Below are 20,885 nucleotides of genomic sequence, written 5' to 3'. Positions count from 1 at the left end.
TTATTCTCTGGACGGGGGGGGCATAGCAATATTCTAAATAAATAAATGGTGATAACTCAAGAGAGGGACCAGTTGGTGGAGGTTTCCTATCTGCTCCTCCTTGGAGCTGCTGCTGAATAACATGTTATGCAGAAATATCTGGAAGCAACCCAGAGGAAGCTGCCTGACAGACAGACAACAGATACAGCTTTCCCCATCGTAGACCTCTGCAGATGCCACTTTCTCCAGGGGGACGCGATCTCTGTAGTCTGAAGTTAAAACCATAATTCTAGGAGAATGGCAGGTCCCACCGGGAACCCCAATCTTGAAGCCTTGGCACCTGCGGGCGGGATCCATGGGAGGTTCAGGCTCTCTGCCGTGTTCCACTGCGCACGCGCAAACCTTCGAGTGCCTGCGCTGCACCTGCTCGCCTCTAGGGGGACCAGTGCCCGCCCAGCTCTCTTTGGCTAGAGCACAGGAAGGCTTGTCACATATAGGTGAAAATTAATTGGGTGATTTCTCTGTCACTCGGACAACTGCTCATTGGCTAAGCCGAGCACCACTCTCGCAGCCGCTGACTAGGGGCATGATTGGACTTTGTCGCTGCCGCTCAGCTCTGTGGCGTTTGATTGGCTCGACTCAGATGTTCGAGGTTGTTTGAGGCTCCACCCTTGGAATATTCTTATTTCCAGGGCGAAAGATGGCGGCTTCCGCCGGTGTGACAGGAGCGGTGGATGCGGCAGGTGCGAGTGGACTGAGCCCGGTCCTGGGTCTGGGGAGCAGGGAGGGAACCCCTGAAGTCTGAGCCTCTCCACACCAGTGCAAGGACTCAGGCGTCCCGGTGCCTGTCTTAGAGTGAATTCGGTTGGGATTCATGTATTTCAAACTGAATACGATTTTTAGTTTAATCCGAATTGGCGCTGGAGTCTGTGCGGAGCAGTTTGTTTTCAGGAGCCCAGCTGTTGAACTGCCTTTATATATTTATTTTATTTTATTATTATTTTTATTTATAGCCAACTTTTTCTCCCAAAGGGAACCCAAAGACATTGTTTTCTGCATCTTACAACAACCCTGTGAGGTAGGCTAGGCTGAGAGTGTGTGACTGGCCCAAAGGCCCCCAGCAAGCTAACACGGGGGAGCAAGGATTCAAACCTGGGTCTCCCAGTTACTCTGGGATTCTGACACATCTATACCGCAATGGCAGCATAAGAATTGCCCTGCTGGCTCAGGCCATGGTGGTTCCATCTAGTGGCTCCACCTGATAAGGTGCCTTCGTGGAACCTACAATCTGCAACGCAGAGGCCAAAAGCCCTCCCCACTGTTGGACCCAGCAACCCAACACCAGAGGCAGGTTGCCTCTGAACATAGCGGTTTCATTTAGCCATTACAGCTAATAGCCCTTAGTGGGCCTCTTCTTCATGTATTTGATCAATCTCCATTTAAAATCTTCTAAGATCCAGCCCTCTGCTCTCCCCCAGTTTTTTTCCCCCTTATCCCAAAAAACCCAAGCCCCTTTCTTAGTAGGGAATGTGCGCCGGACTATTGGTCACTTTGGTGACTCTCTTCTGCTGCCACAATATCCTTTTTGAAATAGGGGAACCAGAACTGGGCTTGGTTTTCCAAATGAGGCTACCCCGTATCTTTACAAAAGCATTACAATGTTATCTGTTTCCCCCCTCCCCAGTCCCTTTCCTAATAATCCTCAGCATTAAGTTTACCTTTTTCATTGCTGCTGCACATTGAGTTGACATTTTCATCCAGCTGCCAAACATAATCCCAAGATCTGTTTCCTGGTCAGTGACCATCAGCACCCATCAGCATATATGTGAAGTCTGGATCTCTGCCAAAATGTGTCGGGCCTTACACTTTTTCACATTGAATGTCATTTGCCGCACTCTTGCTTGCTCACTCATTCAGTTTGGAGACAGCCTTTTAGGCCTCTTCAGGATCCATAAACTTGGCCCCTTATGCATCTGAAATTCCCCAAATGTCACAATTTCCTGGCCTGATACTTGTGTTGGAAGGCAGCTCGAAGCTAGCCCATCTCTGTCCTCCTCCCCAGGAAGGTCACGTTGATTGGTGTGGGTTCAGTAGCAGAAAAAATTAAATGTCAACTTAATGCTGCTGGCTGTCCAGGCTATGGCTGAGATGCCATAAGTTAGTCAATGGATAGTTTATTTTTAAATTCTGCACAATTTTGTATATTTTATTATGGGCTTTGATTAAACATCTGACGCGATACAGTAGAACTCCAAAGTCACTAGGTGAAATGGATTGATTCAGGCTGGGGAAAGGAAGCTATTCTTCACACGCAGTATGCAAGTAATATATAATATACACTTTCACAGGAATTGGAAGTCATGAAGCCTCCAGAAGCAGTCTATCACTGAATTAGATGTTGGGATCAAATAATGGTGGCGGGAGAGCTGTTGGCTGAGAAGGTCTACTCTAGCTAGGCCCTTCTGGTGTTGGATGCCTCTATTTGTGAAGGAATTGCTTCAGAACATGTGATGCTCTGACAGCCTCACGTTCCTTCTTTCCTTTGTCTAGAGAAGGCAAGAGGGAAATACGCTGCGCTCTCCTTTGCCACCATCGCTGTTGTGGTGGGGCTGCCCCTCTGGTGGAAAACGACAGCCACTGACCGGGCTTCACTGCCTTACTCCGAGATCGCCAACTTGGACACCCTAGAGGTTAGAGCAAGCTTTTGCCTCTTCTCCTTGAGGGCCACAGCAAAGCCCCACCCCTTGCTCGGGAGACCCTGCTGGGTGCCAGCCTCTATGGAAGTGGTGGTGGGAAGGACATGTGGGCAGCCTGAGATACCAGCTGTTCAGTGCTTGTGGCAGAAACAGCCTTGCGGTGGTGCTTCTGCCAAGGACTGTGTGTGCCCATGGTGTGTGTGTGGGGGGGCGGTATATGTGTGCGGTTAGATGAGTGGGCGGGGCAGGGCCTGGTGCCACTAACTTTGTGAATTATGATTTAGTTCCAGCTGACTGTGCCAATCTCGGTTGTGTTTGCCAAAGGGACTCTGCCAGGGGACCAGGAGAGGAAGCTCCCCTTTAGAGAGAGTCAGGAGGCAGAGACCCCCTTAAACCGTAAGTGGCGGAGCAGGCAGCTCCATGCCTTCTTACGATACTGGTGGTTACTGTGCACTTGATGCCTGTGTAGAGTTGTCAAAGTGAGAACTGACCCTGGTTCCAAGGCATGTTTGAGGCAAGACGGAAGTCTTCTCTATCATGTGTGATCTCAGAGGGCCTGATTCACACTTGCAAGTTGCAGCCTATGTTGCTGTCATCCAGGGATGAGCAGCTCTGTGTGTACCTAGGCTGCTCTTGTGTGTCCATTTTGGAGAAAGGGGGCTTGTTAATTGGCCTTTTCATCCTTTTGAGGGGCAAGAGAAGTTCCTACTTATTCCCAATCCATTGAGATGTTGCCTGTGGCACATGAATTGGATGGGGGTGGGTGGGATATTGCTAGAGGTGGCTTAGGGTTCAATGGAAGACCATCTCACCTACTGCTCATTCCTGTGTCCCCCCCCCCCCGCCATTCCAGCCAAGACCAGCGTGACAGCCCACTATCAGATATCTTATCGCCGTGCCACGCCCCAGGAAGAACAGGCCCTATCCCAGGTCTCTGGGCAAGGTAAGAGCTCTGCCAGGCATATGGCAGGTGGGGTGAGGGAGTGGGAGGGTTCAACAGGCAGTTAGGCCTCACTAGACACATAGATAATATTGCTCCATGATTAGAAGCATGATATGGACTTCCAGTTTGGTGTAGTGGTTAAGAGCGCAGGACTCTAATCTGGAGAACTGGGTTTGAATCCTCACTCCTCCACTTGAAGTCAGCTGGGTGACCTTGGTTCGATCACAGCTCTCTCAGAGCTCTCTCAGCCCCACCCACCTCACAGGGTGTTTTGTTGTGGGGATAATAATGACATACTTTGTAAGCCACTCTGAGTGGGTGTTAAGTCATCCTGAAGGGCGGTATATAAATCAAATGTTGTTGTTATTATTATTCTGAATGTTGAATTGAGGGCACAGCTCACACTTTCAGTTATTTTGTTTATTCAGTAAAGACATTTTTGCCCTCCTTTCTCCCATGAAGGATTCAAGACTGCAAAGAATGGTAGCTAAAAAAACAATTTGTATGCTCAGCAATTTAAAAAAAACCTGCCAGAAAATGCATAACAGATTTACTAGCCAGACAGCTTCTGAGACTGTTCATGCACGGCTTGACCTTTCAGAAGCATCCAGCTGGCCAGTGTCAGAGAGAGCATACAGGGCTAGATCCCAGGTGGTCCAGGCTGCATCATTCTGCCTTTTCTTCTCACTTGGGGCACAGCCCCCTTCCCTGTTCCCAGCTGCTGTTAGAAGCAAGAGATTGGCACTACTGTAACGACTGTGCTTCCCTTGCTGCACTTGATACCAGTTTGGGGGGGGGGTAGTGTAAGAGTGTTTCTGGTTCACAGGGAAGGAAGACCCTCTTGGGTAGCTGGGGGACCAGGCCCTATGTAAAAACTGTGTGTGTGTGTGTGTGTGTGTGTGTGAGAGAGAGAGAGAGAGAGAGAGAGATCCAGAGGAGTTAGCCGTGTTGGTCTGTAGTAGCAAAATAGAAAGAGTCCAGTAGCACCTTTAAGACTAACCAACTTTATAGTAGTATAAGCTTTCAAGAGCCACAGCTCTCTTCGTCAGATGTGTGTGTGCGCGCTGAAGGCATCCTGAACATGGGAGGGATGTTCTTATATTAGGGCCCCCTAAAGCTAGATAGGCATTCCTATTGAGACTTTGGGCTTCCTTCCTTCTTTCCTTCCCATGCACAGATGATGTGGTGCTGCCAGCGCAAGAGGCCCCAGCAGGCTCACTTACTATCTTTGTGATACCACCTGGCTCTCATCTTCTGCCACAGGTATGCTTCCCCCTCTCCCCAGCCTCTAACAGTGAGAAGTACACTCTGTACTCAGCCACATGAGTCATTAGGTGTGGCCTGAAAGGGGCCCTGTGTGGGGCCTCTTGAAAAAGAAAACAATGTGCTTTTCTATTCACAGCTGTTGCCTAAGCTCGCTCGCTCTATCGTCTGTCTGTCTGTCTGCCTGCCTGTCTGCCTGCCTGTCTGTCTGTCTACAATTTCTATTCTGCCCTCCCTGCACCATCAGGCGCAGGGCGGATTACATTTATAAAACTTTAAAAATTACATTCCGCAATTTAAAACCACTATAAATACAATATAAATATTTAAAACGGAGCACAAACTAGTTTGACTCAGTCTAACACGCAATCATCTCTAAAAGATACTTTAAAAGAAGTTTCTTTGAGGTGAATGCTCTGATAGGGAGGGCCCCGTTCTATTCAAATTAGGCTGGTGGGGGCCCTACCCAGCATCAACCGTACACCTGGCAGAACAGCTCTGTCTTACAGGCCTGGTGGAAGGATAACAAATCCTGCAAAGCCCTGGTCTCATTAGACACAGTGTTCCACCAGGTTGGAGCCAGGTTGAAGCCAGGACCGAGAAGGCCCTGGCTCTGGTTGATGCTAGGCGGGCCTCCCTGGGGCCAGGGACCATTAATAGCTCTTTTTGTCTGGATTGAAGCGTCCTCTGGGGCACATATGGGGAGAGGCGGTCCCGAAGTTACACAGGTCCCAGTCCACATAGGGCTTTATAGGTTAATACCAAAACCTTGAATCTGATTCAGTACTCCACAGGTAACCAATGCAGCTGGCGCAATACTGGTGTTATATGTGCTCTACTAGGCACTCTGGTGATGACATGTGCCGCTGCATTTTGGATCAGCTGTAACTGCTGAATCAGACCCAAGGGGAGCCCTGTGCATGTTACAGTAGTCTAACCTAGAGCTGACCATTGCATTGATCACTGTAGTTAAGTCACGGGTCGAAAGATAGAGGGCAAACTGCCTGGTCTGTTGGAGATGGAAAAAAGAAGACCTGGCAACTGCTGCAACCTGAGCCGCAGTTACCAGGTCGTCTGTCCATCAGCAGATATAATTGGGTGTCATCAGCATACCTGTGACACCCAAGTCTGAAACTTCTCACCAACTCAGCAAGGGGGCGCATATAGATGTTAAACAATAATGGGGAGAGTACTGTCCCCTGCGGCACACCACAAACCAGCGGTCGGTGGGATGACAGTTCCTCCCCCAGCACCACCCTCTGTCCCCAACCGTGGTGTAAAGAGACAAGCCACTGTAGTGCCGTCCCCTGTATCCCCACATCGGCAAGGCGGTGGGTCAAAAGATCGTAATCAACCGTATCGAATGCTGCCAAAAGTTCTAATAGTATCAGCAGTGCCCATCCACCTCGATTTAGGTGTCTGCAAAGATCGTCTGTGAGGGCAACTAGCAGTATCTCCATCCCAGGTCCCAGGCAAAACCCCGACTGGAAGGGATCCATGGCCGAAGTATCCTTCAGGAAACTCTGCAGCTGTCTCTCCACCACCCGCTCAATCACCTTGCCCAGAAACAGGAGGTTTGAAACCAGGCGGTAACTGACCGGGTTGGCGGGATCCAGTGATGGCTTTTTAAAGAGGGGCCTCACCACTGCCTCTTTTAATGCCCTGGGGAAAACCCTGGAGCCCAAGGACAAGTTGATAATAACCTCCAAGGAATCCCACAGCCCATCGACACTGACTTTCACCAGCCACAACGGACACGGGTCCAGGAAGCTCGTGGGGGCGAAGAGGGCGACGGGGAGCCGGACTTGCCATCCTCCACCAGCTCATCCAACGAACCGCCATGGAGCATTGGTTCCCGCAGAGCATTCTGGAAACCAATTGGATCTATAAGTCTCTGCAGGCGAGCATAAATTTGTTCAGCGCCCTTGCAGGGGGCAGGTGGGGGTGGCCTATCCAACCAAGCTTTCAGGACCAAGTGGTCTGACCATGGCACCGGCTCTATCATATCCAGAACCACATCCAGTGTGTGCCCTGCTTTATGTGTGGGGCCCGATATAAATTGGGAAAGTCCTAGTGCTGCCACGGCCGAAACCAGGTCCGCAGCCTGGACAGAGGCATCGTTGTCAGCATGGACATTGAAATCCCCCAGCACAATCAGCCTGGGGTGCTCCAAAGCCCACCACGCCCCACTTTGAGCAGGCACAACAGGGTATCTGCTGGTGCACTGGGTGGTCGGTACACCAGACAGATAGCCAAACTTTCCTCGGTACTCCACACTAGTCCCACACAATCAATGCAGGTGATCTCAGGGATGGGGAGCAGCCTGAAGGAGAAAGCCTTTTGCGTAAGAACTGCCACCCCTCTCCCTTGACCTCCTGTTTGGGACTGATGGTGGACCGAGTACCCTTGCGGGGGGGTCAGTTCTCCCAAAGCAACTGTTTCACCTTCCCTTTCACTCAGGTCTCGGTCACGCATACCCGGTCCATATTAGCTGCTGTAAAAGTATCTTGCAAGGTTTTGATCTTATTGTTTATGGGCCTGGCATTGCACAACATCAGTGTTGAAGAGGGGTTCAATTTCCTAGCTCTAACACCTACATGTCTTGAGATGGACGTAGGTTAGAAAGAAATCCGAGCTTCTCCATATCTTCATGACCTTCTCAACTTACACCGTATCCCACCGCTATATCTCTCACGTCCCCAGAGGACTGGGATCCTTGGCTCCTTCCTGGCCGCCCTCCCTACATCCACCTCCATCTTACGACAGCGTCCCACCAGCAGCAGGAAATAGGACTGGCACTGATCCACTATGTTCTATATGATGACAGGCAAGGAATTATGTTCTGCTCCATATATTATATTCTGCTCCATATAATGGGCAGAAATAACATCAATTTCCATATTCAAATGAATTTAATTTCATACAAATTGACTCAAAACACCCCGCCCCAACCCTTCCAATTCTAATTCCCAGTTCTGATGCCACCATTTACTTCCATAAAATTCCCATTTGTGTCAGAGGTTCATTTTTATTTATTTTCCTATAGTATTTATTTTCAGGAGAATCTATCTAGAGATTCTCTAAGACCACAGTGTAAACTAACCTTTGGTATAGTCAGCCATTCTCAATTCTGGGGGCAATACTCAATTCAGTCGTGATTCAATAATCAATCTGTCACCAATTTGTCAATATATTCCGGGGCAATAATCAATTCAGTCATAATTCAATACTCAGTTCTGTCACCAATTCATCAATATATCTCCCACTTTTAAATCTCCTGAATCCTATCCCCTATTTACATTAATTTCTACTTAATTCAATTTAAATATCCAGATAGCTAAATGGTGATAGCTAAATGGAGCCTCCATGTTTAGAGGCAATATGCAGCCAGCAAGGGAGGGCTGCTACCTTCAGGCCCTGCACGTGAGCCGTTTGGGGGAGGATGGCTCTTTGCTCCCCTTGGGATTTTTAAAACTGTTCTGCTGAGAGGAGCTCTGACCATTTTAGGAGAAAGCACGCTGCAATCCGTCCTTGAACCAGGGAGAGTTGCGAATGCGAGGATTATGTCTGGCACGTGATTTGCAAGTGGTCCCAATGACGCTTGGGATTTGGTTGCCTCTAGATGTTAGGGCAAAGCTGCCCCCTGCATATGTGACTTACTTCTTGCATGCCTTTGTGTCTCATGCGCTCACTCGGATGCGCATTTGAAAAATAAATGTTGGAAGGCTTGCAGGTGCTCTCTTGTCAATTAGCACACATGACTTGGGCCGATTGCAAAACTGTGGCGTACCTGATCATCTTTCTTTTCGCAGGTAGCTACCATGTACATCGGCAAGCACCGCAGTGCCATAATTCGAGCCCCAGGAGGCACAGCCGATGTGCTAGCAGTCGTGAGGACAAAAATACAGCAGGTGACCCGGGTCATGTCCTTCTCGGCTGAGTCCATCACCGGGGCCCTCTCTGACCGCATCCCTATCCTCCATCTGGGAACTGAGTGGAAGCGGCCCTTCAAATCCAGCTTAGGTAGGGCTTGAGATGGCTTCTCAGGAGAAGGAGCAGACCTTGTATTGCAGAATCGCCAGGCTCACAACCTTGAGATTGAAGACGGGTGGTCCTTGCAGGTTTGGGGCTTTCTTTCCAGCTTCCTTCTTGGCCATGGCCCAGATTCGCTTTTCAACATTCTCCTGGTGGAACAGTCAAATAAAGCAGCATCCGTTCATCGGTATTTAAGCCTGGAGGCGATTGAATTTCAGAAGCTGTTTATTCAATGTGAAATAGTAAAGAGTCCAGTAGCACCTTTACGACTAACCAACTTCTTTGTAGCATAAGCTTTCAAGAACCACAGCTCTCTTCGTCAGATCTGATGAAGAGAGCTGTGGTTCTTGAAAGCTTATGCTACAAAGAAGTTGGTTAGTCTTAAAGGGGCTACTGGATTCTTTACTATTTTGCAACTACAGACTAACACAGCTAACTCCTCTGGATCTATTCAATGTGAATATTCCACAAGATTGGATCCAGGCTGAATTAGCGTTGTCTACCAGTTACCTGTTCCCACTCCACTCCCCTCGTGCTGTTCCTCAGGTTGACCCTTATCCCCTCAAGAGGACTATTTTGTACAAATCAGTGAGAGGTAGTGGGAGAGGAGAGGCAGAACAATTCCATTCCACTGATGGAAAAATGTTTAGTCTGGATACAACCCTCACTTTAGTTTTATTTCATCCTCATATGAAATTAACACACACGCACGCACACAAACACGGGCTTTATCTTTGCTCCAGTTTCTCTTTCAACATGCAGAGTTACTCCAATTAAACTTAATGCTTTTTTTCAAAATTATTTTCCTCTTGATAGCATATAAATAGAATCAGAAACCATGGCAAATGCAACCGAAGCAATGGGAATGGATGATGCGCAAGCAGATCATCCCTGATTTTGCGCATCTCTCTGATAGTGGACGTGCCACTACCCAAATCAGTCCTTAAGAGATGCCCATAGATCTTCCAAAGACCTTCCTTTGAAATTTCACATTCAGCATTTGAGTAGCACTTTCAAAAATGCAAGCAAAATATGAAATGTTTCCAAATTAAGAAGTGTATGCATGGAATACGTCCTGGTCAACAAGGCTGGAAGCACCTGAAGAAGCTACTACTATATATACTACAATGTAATATAGAACCAATATAAATAGATATGTGTGTAGTATGTGTATAGATAGTACATATAGTATATAGACTATAATACTGTGCACTGTCTATTGCTGTATGTATGCTCCTGCTAGGTAATTTCTTCATCACATAAAGTGTCATGTTTTATTGCTTAGGCTTTTCTGCTTGTTTTCCAATTTCATGCTATGAAAATCCTTTTGCATGGTTTATTGGAAGTCTCACTGACTTACATTGTGTAATCTGCCTTGAACGTCAGTGAGTGAAGTGGACGCTACATAAAGTAAGCAAATAAGTGCTGGCCTGGGCTGCCCTTTAGCTCAGAGTTGCCTGTCCTGCCTGGCTGCAGCGCTCAACAGTTTCATCTGTGTTCTCTACCCATTTTGCTTCTGGAGAGCTTGGGAACAGAACCTGTTGAGTTCTGCATGCCAAGCCAGTGATCAGCTGCTGGGACATCGGAGGGGGCTGGCGGTGTGATCAAGGGGCCGTGTCTTCAGCAGGGACAAGAGAAACGAGCTGCTCCTGCCTTCTCATGCAGGGTACGAGATCACCTTCAGCTTGCTGAATCCTGATCCCAAAACCCATGATGTCCACTGGGACATTGAGGGAGCCATCCGTCGCTACGTGGAGCCCCTCCTGAACAAGCTGAGATCGGTAGCAGAGATCTCCGTAGACTCGCAAGTGAGTATTAAGTGTAGGAGGTTGTGTGGGTCCCTGGGAGGGGTCAGCAGGGAAATTTGTCGTCTATAAAATGTGCTGTTTTTTTCTTTCCCTTTCCCCAGATCCTGTACTATGCAGCACTGGGGGTCACACCCCGTTTTGATGCATCTTCCTCCAGCTACATACTCGGTGCACACAGCCTGCCCCATGTCATTAACCCTGTGGAAGCCAGGCTGGGTAAGCCCCTCTTGACAATCTCATCTCTTCATCAGCTGGACTTTGAGTCATAGAAGCCTCTGCTTTTCTTGCCCTAGAGTAGTAACTCACTGGCTGAACCAAATTGTCTCAACGGAAGGTACTCGGAATGAATTGGCAAGTGCGCTTTGTCTGTGCCCAGGGTCTGCCTGGTCACTGTTTCTGGTGTTGGGAAAGTACCTCGGTCTGCAAAGCATGTGTTGAGTCATAGACTTATGGCTACTGCCACAGTGAGCCGCAGCACAAGTGCTGAAGTTCTAGCCCCCCCCCCCTTGAGTAGCCTCCCTTTCCCTGGAGATGCCAAGCTCTGATGCTGGGCCCTTCCACACATACTTTGCCTCTGAGCTGCGGTTCTTTCCTAGGCAGCGCTGGCAGCCCATCAATGGCCCATAGCCATGTGCAGAAAAGTCACTGGCAGGTCGGCCTGGGATCTCTGCCACATTGGCCTTCGGCCGTGTTGGGGCAGCCAGCAGGTCTCCTTTCCTGTCTCTGACCTGCATTTGGACCAGCTCAGGTCTCTCAGGTCTGCTGACAGGGTGTATCCCTCTCTGTCTTTGTGCAAGGTTCCAGCGCTGCCTCACTTTTCCCCGTGCTCAACTTCCTGCTGTATGTGCCGGAGCGTTTGCACTCACCGCTCTATATCCAGGACAAGGACGGTGCTGCTGTGTCGACCAATGCTTTCCACAGCCCACGCTGGGGTGGGATTATGGTAAGGCGGGCTGGGGCTACTGGAAGCTCCTCCCACACACCGATCGGGGACCCTTGTGGTGTGCCACAGTTTATACCGGCATAACTAGCTGGCATCCTCTGCTCTGTTGGCAGCAAAGAACAATCCATTGGAGCTTTTCCCCTTGAGAAGGGTTCATGTTCCACAAGGTTTTCGCGATAAAAAGGAACCACTCAAACCGGCACAACTGGAAACTGCACCAGCAAGCAATAGGGTTGATATATCCAGTAGCCCAGTAGAGAGGCAGAGTGCCAGTAGGGTGGGATATGAAGGTGCCACCCTCTGCACAGGCAGAGGGAAATGCAGCCTCTGTGAGGCATAGCCTGCTGTTCCAAGGATCTGACCGGCAACAGCACGTGGCTTTTACCACGTGGCTTGTTAGCAAAGGATCACTGATGGAGGAACAGAGATTCTGCACAGTCAAGGCCTCCCATTCAGTCCCTGTCCAGGGCTGGACACAAAGATGCCTAAGACAGTGTGCAGCTATCGTGGCTTTGGGCAACAGGTATCCGCCTCAGGTCCCCCTCCCTCTTAGTTTGGTTGGCCATTTTCCTTTGCTGTGTACTGTTGCTTGTTACCTATCAGTACCTAGAGACTTGTAGATGGTGGGGAAATCCTCCCCCCAAGCCCCTACCCCATGGAGCCAAAAGCAGTGTAGGTGAATAACAAGGAAGAAGAGGAGGCATGCCTTCTTCAAGACTCCATTGACACACAGAGACCCGGGTGTGGCCGCGAATGGCCAAGAAAGCCATTCTCAAAGCATGCGGTGTGAATGGGGTTGCTGACTCTCTTGTTCTAGCTGGGCTTTTGGAAGCAGCATGATGGACACCAGGGTAACAGGCAGAGATTTCCCCGCTGATGTGTCCCCCAACCTTAGCTATGGCTTCATCTGTCACATGATGATCTGTACAGAAGCCCTGCTAGAAGAAGAGAGTTGGCAATGCCATCGCAGAACAGACAGCTGCTTGCGGGGCCACCTGCTGCTGGCCTTGCTGTATGCTGCAGTGGCAGTCTGCTTTGCACCCAGAGTGTGGCACGTCTTTGCCTCTGCCCGGCTGGCTGAGAGTCGTGGGGACCATTGTGACTGATGGTAGAGATCCTGGACCTTGTGAAATGTTCACCACTCTTTCTGGTAGGGCAGCCAAGATGAAAAACTTCTTCCAGCTGCTCAAAAGACTTGGCATGTCCCCAGTTTCCTTGGGAGCAGTGACTCCTCTTAGCAGTGTCTTGACCTGCAAACATGACTGCTTGGCACTGAGATATTGCCTCGCTGCCTCTCTGTCTTGCTAGGTGTACAATGTTGAGCCTGAGGCAGCCAATGAGACTTCCTTCCCAAGGCGGGTGGATGTGGACATGGTTCGGGTGATGGAAGTGTTTCTGGCCCAGCTACGGTAAGTGCTTTGTGGCTGGGTCTTGGTAGCTGCGGCTGGTGTTGTTTGCTGGAGGTGGGGGGCTAGGCAGCATTTCTATGGGGAGGGGTGTATTCTGGTGTTTCAGGTTCTCTGAAGGTTCAGCATATACATTTTCTAAATAAATCAAAAAGAGTCCAGTAGCACCTTTAAGACTAACCAACTTTATTGTAACATAAGATTTTGAGAATCACAGTTCTCTTCATCAGATGCAAATAAATACATTCCTGCCCCCCAAATGGGCCAGGAATAAATTCTAAATAAATAAATTCCTGGCTCCAAAATATTTTTTGGAACTCCGGCTATAGAGGCCAGGAGTAAAATGTGCATTCTGACTGTGATCAGTGCTCTTTGCCAAGTGACTGCTATGAATAACTGGGGTTCCCTCTACCATTAAAGTACTTCATCACATAACAACAACAACAACAACAATACATATTACGCCGATATCTAGTTGATACTTAGGTCTCCGGTGTATCAGCTTAACAAGGCCAATCAATAATATGTGACCTCTGCTTATTGTTGATTGTGTTTTTGATCATTCGATTAACAATAACACTAATAAAAGAGCCCCGTGGCGCACAGTGGTAAGCTGCAGTACTGCAGCCCAAGCTCTGCTCACGAACTGAGTTTGATCCTGGCGGAAGCCGGGTTCAGGTAGCTGGCTCAAGGTTGACTCAACCTTCCATCCTTCCAAGGTCGGTAAAATGAGTCCCAGTTTCCTGGGGTTAGAGTATTGATGACTGGGGAAGGCAATGGCAAACCACCCATAAGAAAAAGTCTGCCAAGAAAACGTCATGATGCGATGTCCCCCCATGGGTCAGTAATGACTCAGTGCTTGCACAGGGGACTACTTTTACCTTTTTTTAAAATAATAACTGCACTTATATACCTCTCTTCTAGACAGGCTAGTGCCTCACCCAGAGCAGTGAACAAATTAGTGTTATTATTATCCCCCCAATACAGCTGGAGAGCTGGGGCTGAGAGAAGTGACTTACCCAAGGCCACCTCCTCAGCTCAGGGTAGTAGTGGGATTTGAACCAGAAGAGTTCTGATTCGCAGCCAAACCACTTAACCACTGTAATTAACTTGTGGAACTCATTACCACAAGATATAGTGATGGCTGGTAACATGGATGCCTTCAAAAGATGGTGAGACAAATGTATACATGAGGAGAAGTACACCAAAGGCTGCCAAACCATTATGACCAAATGGAACCTCCATATTCAGAGACAGTCTACCTCCACATTCCAGTTACTGGGAGTCAATAACAGGAGGAGGCTTTGACCTCTGTATTCCTGTTTTTGGGTGTAGGTTCCAGAAATTTGAAAGTCATAGGGGGGAAAAAAATTCCTGTGTTTTTTCTGGGAAAAAAAGAAACATTTGGAGGAAATTGAAATGTAGGCAGTACTTACTTTTGTATCAAACCTACACATATTTTTCTGTTTTAATAACATAAAATGCAAGTTTTATAGCATATAAAATGGTATCACATTTATGGAATTTAAATGTTGGGTAGATTTCTACACACAAAACTGCAAATATGTCCCAATACATGAGAGAGTGGCAAACTTCTCTGCTACAACCAAGCAGCATTTTAGTTTTTTCTACCTGAGAGTTAGGGGTGGGGGGGAAAGACAGTGAAAATAGAGACCACAAATTTTGTTGTAAAGAAAAGAAAGAGTATTATGTGGACAGAAGCAGTCTCATGTAGTCACAGCAGAACTAGCAGCACGTTTAGATCTGAGTAAAAACTTTATAGCAGTGAAAATACTGAATATTAATAATGAATTATCATTAAATACATTATACCATATTAATTACTGCTGAAATTATTCGTACAACGCATCTTCAAGAATATATTTATGTCTACAGCATATTCAGGAATTAGATTATCTAACATAAAATTTTCATGATACACATTTTGAATGAGTAAAAGCAAGTCTCGAAGAGCATTTATTACAAAGAGAAAATACTTTGTAAGAGTTTTTTTCTGTACGTCCTAAATTGCCCTCATTTTTTCCTTTGGAAAAACTGGGTGGGGAGTCCTTGGGGTGGGGAGAAGAGGGCGGCTTTTTTCCCTGAATCTTTCCATTGCTGTCATATGTCTACTTGCAAGCACCTTCACAGAATCACAGAGTTCGAGGGGGCCATACAGACCATCTAGTCCAACCCCCTGCCCAATGCAAGATGAGCCTAAAGCATCCCTGACAAATATTCATCCAGCCTCTTCTTGAAAACTGCCAGTGAAGGGGAGCTCACCACCTCCCTAGGCAGCTGATTCCCCCTTTGAACTACTATGACTGTGAAAAAGTTTTTCCTAATATCCAGCCGGTACCTTTCTGCATGAAATTTAAGCCTGTTGCTTCAAGTCCTATCCTCTGCTGCCAACTGGAACAGCTCCTTGCCCTCCTCCAAATGACAGCCTTTCAGATATTTAAAGAGAGCAATCATGTCCCCCTTCAATCTCCTCTTCTCCAAACTAAACATTCCCAAGGCCCTCAGCCTTTCTTCATAGGGCTCAGTCTCCAGACCCCTGATCATCCTCATTGCTCTCTTCTGCATGCTCACGATTTTGTCCACATCCTTTTTGAAGTGAGGCCTCCAGAACTGCACACACTACTCCAGGTGCAGCCTGACCAAGGCAGTATAGAAAGGGACTATGACCTCCTGTGATTTCGATGCAATGGCCCTTTTGATACAACCCAAGACTGAGTTTGCCTTTTTTGCCACCACATCACACTGACACCTTAGAGGCATCTAGTTGACCAACAGAGGAAAACAAGATGCTGGACTAAATGCGCCACAGGTGTGATCTAGCAGGGTTCTTCTAATAGCAGCAGGTCCACTCCCCCAGTCCCAGGTCATCTTCATCTGCGATAGCAGCCATTCAACAACACGACCTGGTCTATCTTTCTGCCAGAGATTCTGTTCCCTTTGCATTTTCCCTATGTCGTTATTTTCAAGGCCCGGGAAATGGCTTGGGGCTGGTGGAAAAAGTAGAGAAGAGGGCAACCAAGACAATTAGGAGATGCAGCACCTTCCATATGAAGAGGTGTCCCATTTGGAATGTGGATATCCATGAGATGTTATTTTATTGGTTTTACTTATTGTATCTTATTTATGATTGTGACCCACCCTGAGCCTGCTTGTGGGGAGGGCGGGCTAAAAATCAAATAAATAAATAATAAAGAAAGAAAGAACGGCTGAAGAGTTTGGGACTTTTAAGCTTAGGAATGAGATGACTAAGGGGGACATGTTTATAAAATTATGCATGGGGTGGAGAGAATGGACAAAGAGAACTTTTTCTCCCTCTTCCAAAATACGAGAACTCCAGTGAAGCTGATGAACAGTAGATTCAGGATGGACAAAAGGAAATACATCAGTTCGCTGCCAGAGGATGTCGTGATGGCCGCAGGCACAGACAGCTTTAGAGGAGGATTAGACAGATTCATGGAGGAGAGGTCTACCAGTGGCTACTAGCCACAGTGATGAAAGAGAACCTCCACATTCAGAGGCAGTGAACCTCTGAATATCCGCGCCAGGAGGCAGCTTCAGGGGGAGGCCTTGACCTCCATGCCCTGTTACTGACCTCCCCCGCAGAGTAACTGGTTGGCCATTGTGTAAGACAGGGTGCTGGTCTAGATCAGCTGCTGGTTTGATCCAGCCGGGCTCTTCCTATGTTCTTATGTTCTTACCTTCCAGCCTGCCAGTTAAAATCTTCTTCCCAACCCTTCCTCACCGTGCCCCCGCCTATGAGATGAGGCGAGTGGCAACCAAACATTGGGCTTTTTCAGTGTGGAACCTCGGAAGGCCTCCCCTCATGAGACTGTCTTGGCACCTACTTCAATTCCCTTTTAGGCATCAGGCCAAAACATTTCTCTTTACCTAGGCTTTTAACTAAAAGTTTCCCCCATCCTTTTTAGTGGTTGTTTGTATGGCCTGCTTCTAGCCTGAGGGCTGTTTTTAGGCTGATGAATGTAGTTTTTAGGCCTCAGCTGGGCTCTTGGCCTGTTTTTTTATTGATAATTTTTATATTTGTTGTTATGACTTTATGGTTCTGTCGTTTTTAGTTTGTGAGCTGCCTCAAGCAGATTTCCGGCGAGGCAACATGTACATTTTTATAAATAAAGTTCTGTGCAACTCTAAAGCTTACATATTCCACCTTGGTCCAAGAAAAGAGAATTCCCCATTCATGCGCAGAGTATTACACCCACGTCTAGCCCTAAACCACAGTGTCTTCTGCCAGTCACGTACTTCACAGCTCCAATGCCAAGCGGTCCTCTTGCTTGCCCATCTCCTCTCCTCAGGTTGCTCTTTGGGATTTTGCCGGTGCCACTTCCGGAGGACGCCCTGCTGGAAAGTTTTGGAAACGAGGGCCTCTCTGCCTGGGAGCTGGATCGCCTCTTGTGGGCCCGCACCGTTGAGAATGTAGCCACTGTGGCGACTACCCTGACCTCCCTGGCTCAGCTGCTGGAGAAGATTAGCAACATTGTGATCCAGGAGGATGTGGCATCGCAGGTGAGGGGCGGGTGGAGGGAGGCAGGAAAGTGTGTGCCAGGATCTGTTTGCAGGGTTTGGGATTCTGTTTTGCTTCTTCTGTGCTGGTGTGCTTTCTCTGCTGCTTTTCCAACGACGTTCTCTCTTGCTTGGCCCCCCCCCCCGCCACTCTTTTGTCCGTTCTCAACTACGAGATCACCTGGGCTATTTTTCATCACTGAACCTTCCCTGCTTGATGCTCATCTGCTTCCTTCTGCTGGGGGGCTTTTCTGTCTCTCTGTCTGATCTTGCACATGTCACATTGTGTCCTTTATAAGCCTGAGGCTTTTTCCGCCTTGATTGCCGCATCACCCCCTTTAAGGAAAAGCTATTTTTGGATTTGCTTTTTGACTCCCTGGACTCATCAATCCAGACTGAGCTACAGGCACCCATTAGTGACAATGGGACTTTTTTGGAAGCAGACTTCTGGAGTCCTAGGAACCAGGGGGATTCAATTAGTTGCCAACCTTCCTTTAGTCAGAATGTACATGATCTTTGCATACTTGATAACTAACCCACCACCTGCTGCTTATTTGCATACCTCATCCATGGGGGGGGGCATGTTAACCAAGTCTGTCCACTTGATTCTTAATTCTGTATAGGAAACTTAGGGGGAGAATCCTGTTTTCCCACCCTCAGCATCATTTTTGCTTTAAAGGAAAACTGAACATCTAATCACAGGAATTTCCAGTTTGCAGAAGGCAGACCTGAGGCTGGGCATTTTAGGGATTCTCTCATTTGACATTGGTTTACTATTGGGCAGATCCTAAACTGACATGCATGAGAGTCTAGCCCTCTTGGGACCCGACTGGGAGATGGTTTCAAAGGGGTTTTTGCTCTTGGAAGCTCTCCTCTTAGTTTGATTGCCACTTTTCTGCGATACTTTCTTTTCTGATTAGATTTCCCGTTTGGGTTAATTTAATATGATGGTCTTGCAAATTCAAAACTACTTAACCACATACAATAGTGGCTTGTAGTTTGCTGATCTAAAAGGAGGGAGGTAGTGGGGGCTAGCAGATCTGGGGGTGGGGAGGTTTACAGGCCCTGCCTTGAGAATATATTCTCTTCTGCAACCCCCTCTGTGGTGGTGGTGGTGGGAGAAACAGCCCTCTTGCAGGGTGGCCCCAAAGAGGCCATTTAAGTCAGGCCTCTGAGACCCTTATGTGAAAAGGGCATATGGAAATAGTAGGGGCTGATGAGGAGGCAAATGCAGGGGAGTCAGCTGGCTCCAAGGGGCAGTCTTTTCACCTTGGGAGACCTCAGATGGATGTTGGTCCTGCTAAGGGAAACAAAAGAGCAAGGCAGGAATCTGCTGGTAGCAAAAGGACCTTCCTGGGCCTCTCTATCTCCAGCGTATCTGTGATCTTGTAGCTCAGAAGTGCAGCTTCACGAAAAACTTGGCCTTTTCTCCTTGTGTCTTGGACTTGGAAAGAAGCAAGCGTCTTGCTCTTCTGTTGCAAAAGATCAGCTTCCAAATGGGCTTCAGTTCTGGCAGGAGTAGGCAGGCTTTGCAGGATGTCAAGGGGAAGAGGTGTTACTTAGAAGCCATGTTAGAAGCTTTAGGCACCAAACGGGGGGCCAAACTATGAGTTACAAATGTTGATGAGTCTGTTCGGGGTTATCCAGATCTGATTCACTTTCCACCCATTCACACAGCAGCTGCAGAGAAAGGGACTTTTGAAGTCCATCGGGCCCTAATGTGGCAGAAGAAAATGGAAGGGGGGGCAGAGTCTGGATGGTCAGCAGGGAAGGGGAGGGTATTTCTCGTCCGGTTAGGACTACCTACCTCCCCTAAAACCCTCCAGTGTTCTAGATGTTTTGGAATTTTAGCAATGCAAGATACTAATAACATGGCAATGTGGATTTAGGAAGAAGACTTGCACAGATTTCTTTTTAGAAACCTGGAATATTATATAAATATTTTTTTAAAACCTTGCAAAATCTGGGCGAACAGCCTAGACTTCCAATAATTATTTTTCAGAAAACAGTAAACAGATGGTGACAAAGAGTGTTGTTTTGCACAAGGAACAAAGAGTGTTGTTTTGCACAAGGAACAGGCCAGAATCCTGACCGAAGGAAACCATCAGTGGGAGGACGCGGGTTCAAAGCTTCACTCAGCGATAATGCTGGTCAGGTGACCTTGGCTCAGCCATCCCCTTTCAGTCTCGCTGACCTCACAGAATGTGTCAAGATAGGGCGGAAGAGAGAGCCCTCTGTCCCTCTGCTGGCAGGATCAGAAGGCACTTGGCTTCTCTTCTCTCTCACCCGGGTTGCATCTCTTCTCTTCTGCCCAGGTGTTCCATGCTGTGGAGTCAGCCCAGAAGGCGCTGCTGGACTTGGGCCTGGGCCACCTGGAGTCTGCCTTCCAGGCCAGCAAGGAGGCTGTCATGTCCTCCGAACGGGCCTTCTTCGACCCATCGCTCCTCCATCTCCTTTATTTCCCCGACGACCAGAAGTTCGCCATCTACATCCCCCTCTTCCTCCCCATGGCTGTTCCCATCTTGCTGTCTTTGGTGAAGATCCTGCGAGAAGCCCGACAGAGCAAGAAAGATTCCACCAAAATGGACTGATCGCCCTCCTTGAGACTGGGGTGTGACTGTGAGGGCGGGAGTTCCAGGGATGCCGAGTGCAGAGGCTGGGGGGCGGGGGGCAGTATTCTGTCCAACAATAGAGAGCTGTGGGGCTCCAGAAAGTTTAGCTTGGCATAACCTCAAAGGTTTTGCCAGCTTCCTCAGGAAGTACCTTCTTAAGGAGAAACTGGAGCCCAGTCTTCTCTGGAGGGGGGTGGCACAGAGTAGGCCTTCTCCAAAGTGGGCTGTCAGTCGATCCGTTTAGCACGGCAGGTCCAAAGTGGGCTTTGCTGACACTGGTCACTTGCAGCTGCCCCCCACAGGGTTTGCAAGGGGAGGAAGGGGGGGGATCCTTCCCAAGCTCCCCCCCAGAGTCATAAGGGGCAGGGTGCAGAGGTGCTTCCCTTGGGGGAGGGGCTAGTGCATTTCCTTGCCTGCCCCACCCCAACTCCTGGGGGAACCGGCTGGCTCTGGGCAAAGTGGACTGTTGGTCTAATCCTGCCTGCTTGGGCAGAGGCTGGGGGCCTGGTGTGTGTATGGGGCGGGGTGGGGAGCTGCCTCTTCTATAACAACGTATAATAAAGATCCCTCTGTCTCCGAGGCTGGTCCTGCCGACTCTGCAGTCTTGGTGTTGGGAGAGAAGGGGGTTGATGTGTGTCTATGGAAGATGCGCCTCTGGGTG

General features: G+C 48.4%; 1 protein-coding gene across 1 annotated transcript; it reads left to right on the top strand.

Moving 5' to 3' along the window:
* The first annotated feature begins 675 nt into the window (after nt 1-675).
* On the top strand, nt 676-20,795 carry PIGS (phosphatidylinositol glycan anchor biosynthesis class S). The gene is made up of 12 exons (XM_055001413.1): nt 676-722; nt 2,530-2,669; nt 2,960-3,071; nt 3,529-3,618; nt 4,796-4,881; nt 8,694-8,904; nt 10,582-10,724; nt 10,826-10,940; nt 11,522-11,667; nt 12,976-13,076; nt 17,405-17,615; nt 19,928-20,795. The coding sequence occupies exons 1-12, from the start codon at nt 680-682 to the stop codon at nt 20,201-20,203; spliced, it is 1,674 nt and encodes a 557-aa protein (XP_054857388.1). The 5' UTR covers nt 676-679; the 3' UTR covers nt 20,204-20,795.
* The last annotated feature ends 90 nt before the right edge of the window (nt 20,796-20,885 follow it).

The sequence above is a fragment of the Eublepharis macularius genome, chromosome 17 (genome assembly GCF_028583425.1).
Source record: "Eublepharis macularius isolate TG4126 chromosome 17, MPM_Emac_v1.0, whole genome shotgun sequence".
NCBI lineage: Eukaryota > Metazoa > Chordata > Lepidosauria > Squamata > Eublepharidae > Eublepharis > Eublepharis macularius.
Note: the sequence above shows the minus strand (reverse complement) of the source record. Positions and strands in the feature narration are given on the sequence as shown.

What these genes read in the sequence shown, in the direction of transcription:
- PIGS (XM_055001413.1), top strand. Translation starts at nt 680, where the DNA reads ATGGCGGCTTCCGCCGGTGTGACAGGAGCGGTGGATGCGGCAG. An exon ending in AGGAGCGGTGGATGCGGCAG is followed by an intron (nt 723 to 2,529) that starts GTGCGAGTGGAC and finishes TCCTTTGTCTAG; the next exon opens with AGAAGGCAAGAGGGAAATAC. An exon ending in CCCTGTGGAAGCCAGGCTGG is followed by an intron (nt 10,941 to 11,521) that starts GTAAGCCCCTCT and finishes TCTTTGTGCAAG; the next exon opens with GTTCCAGCGCTGCCTCACTT.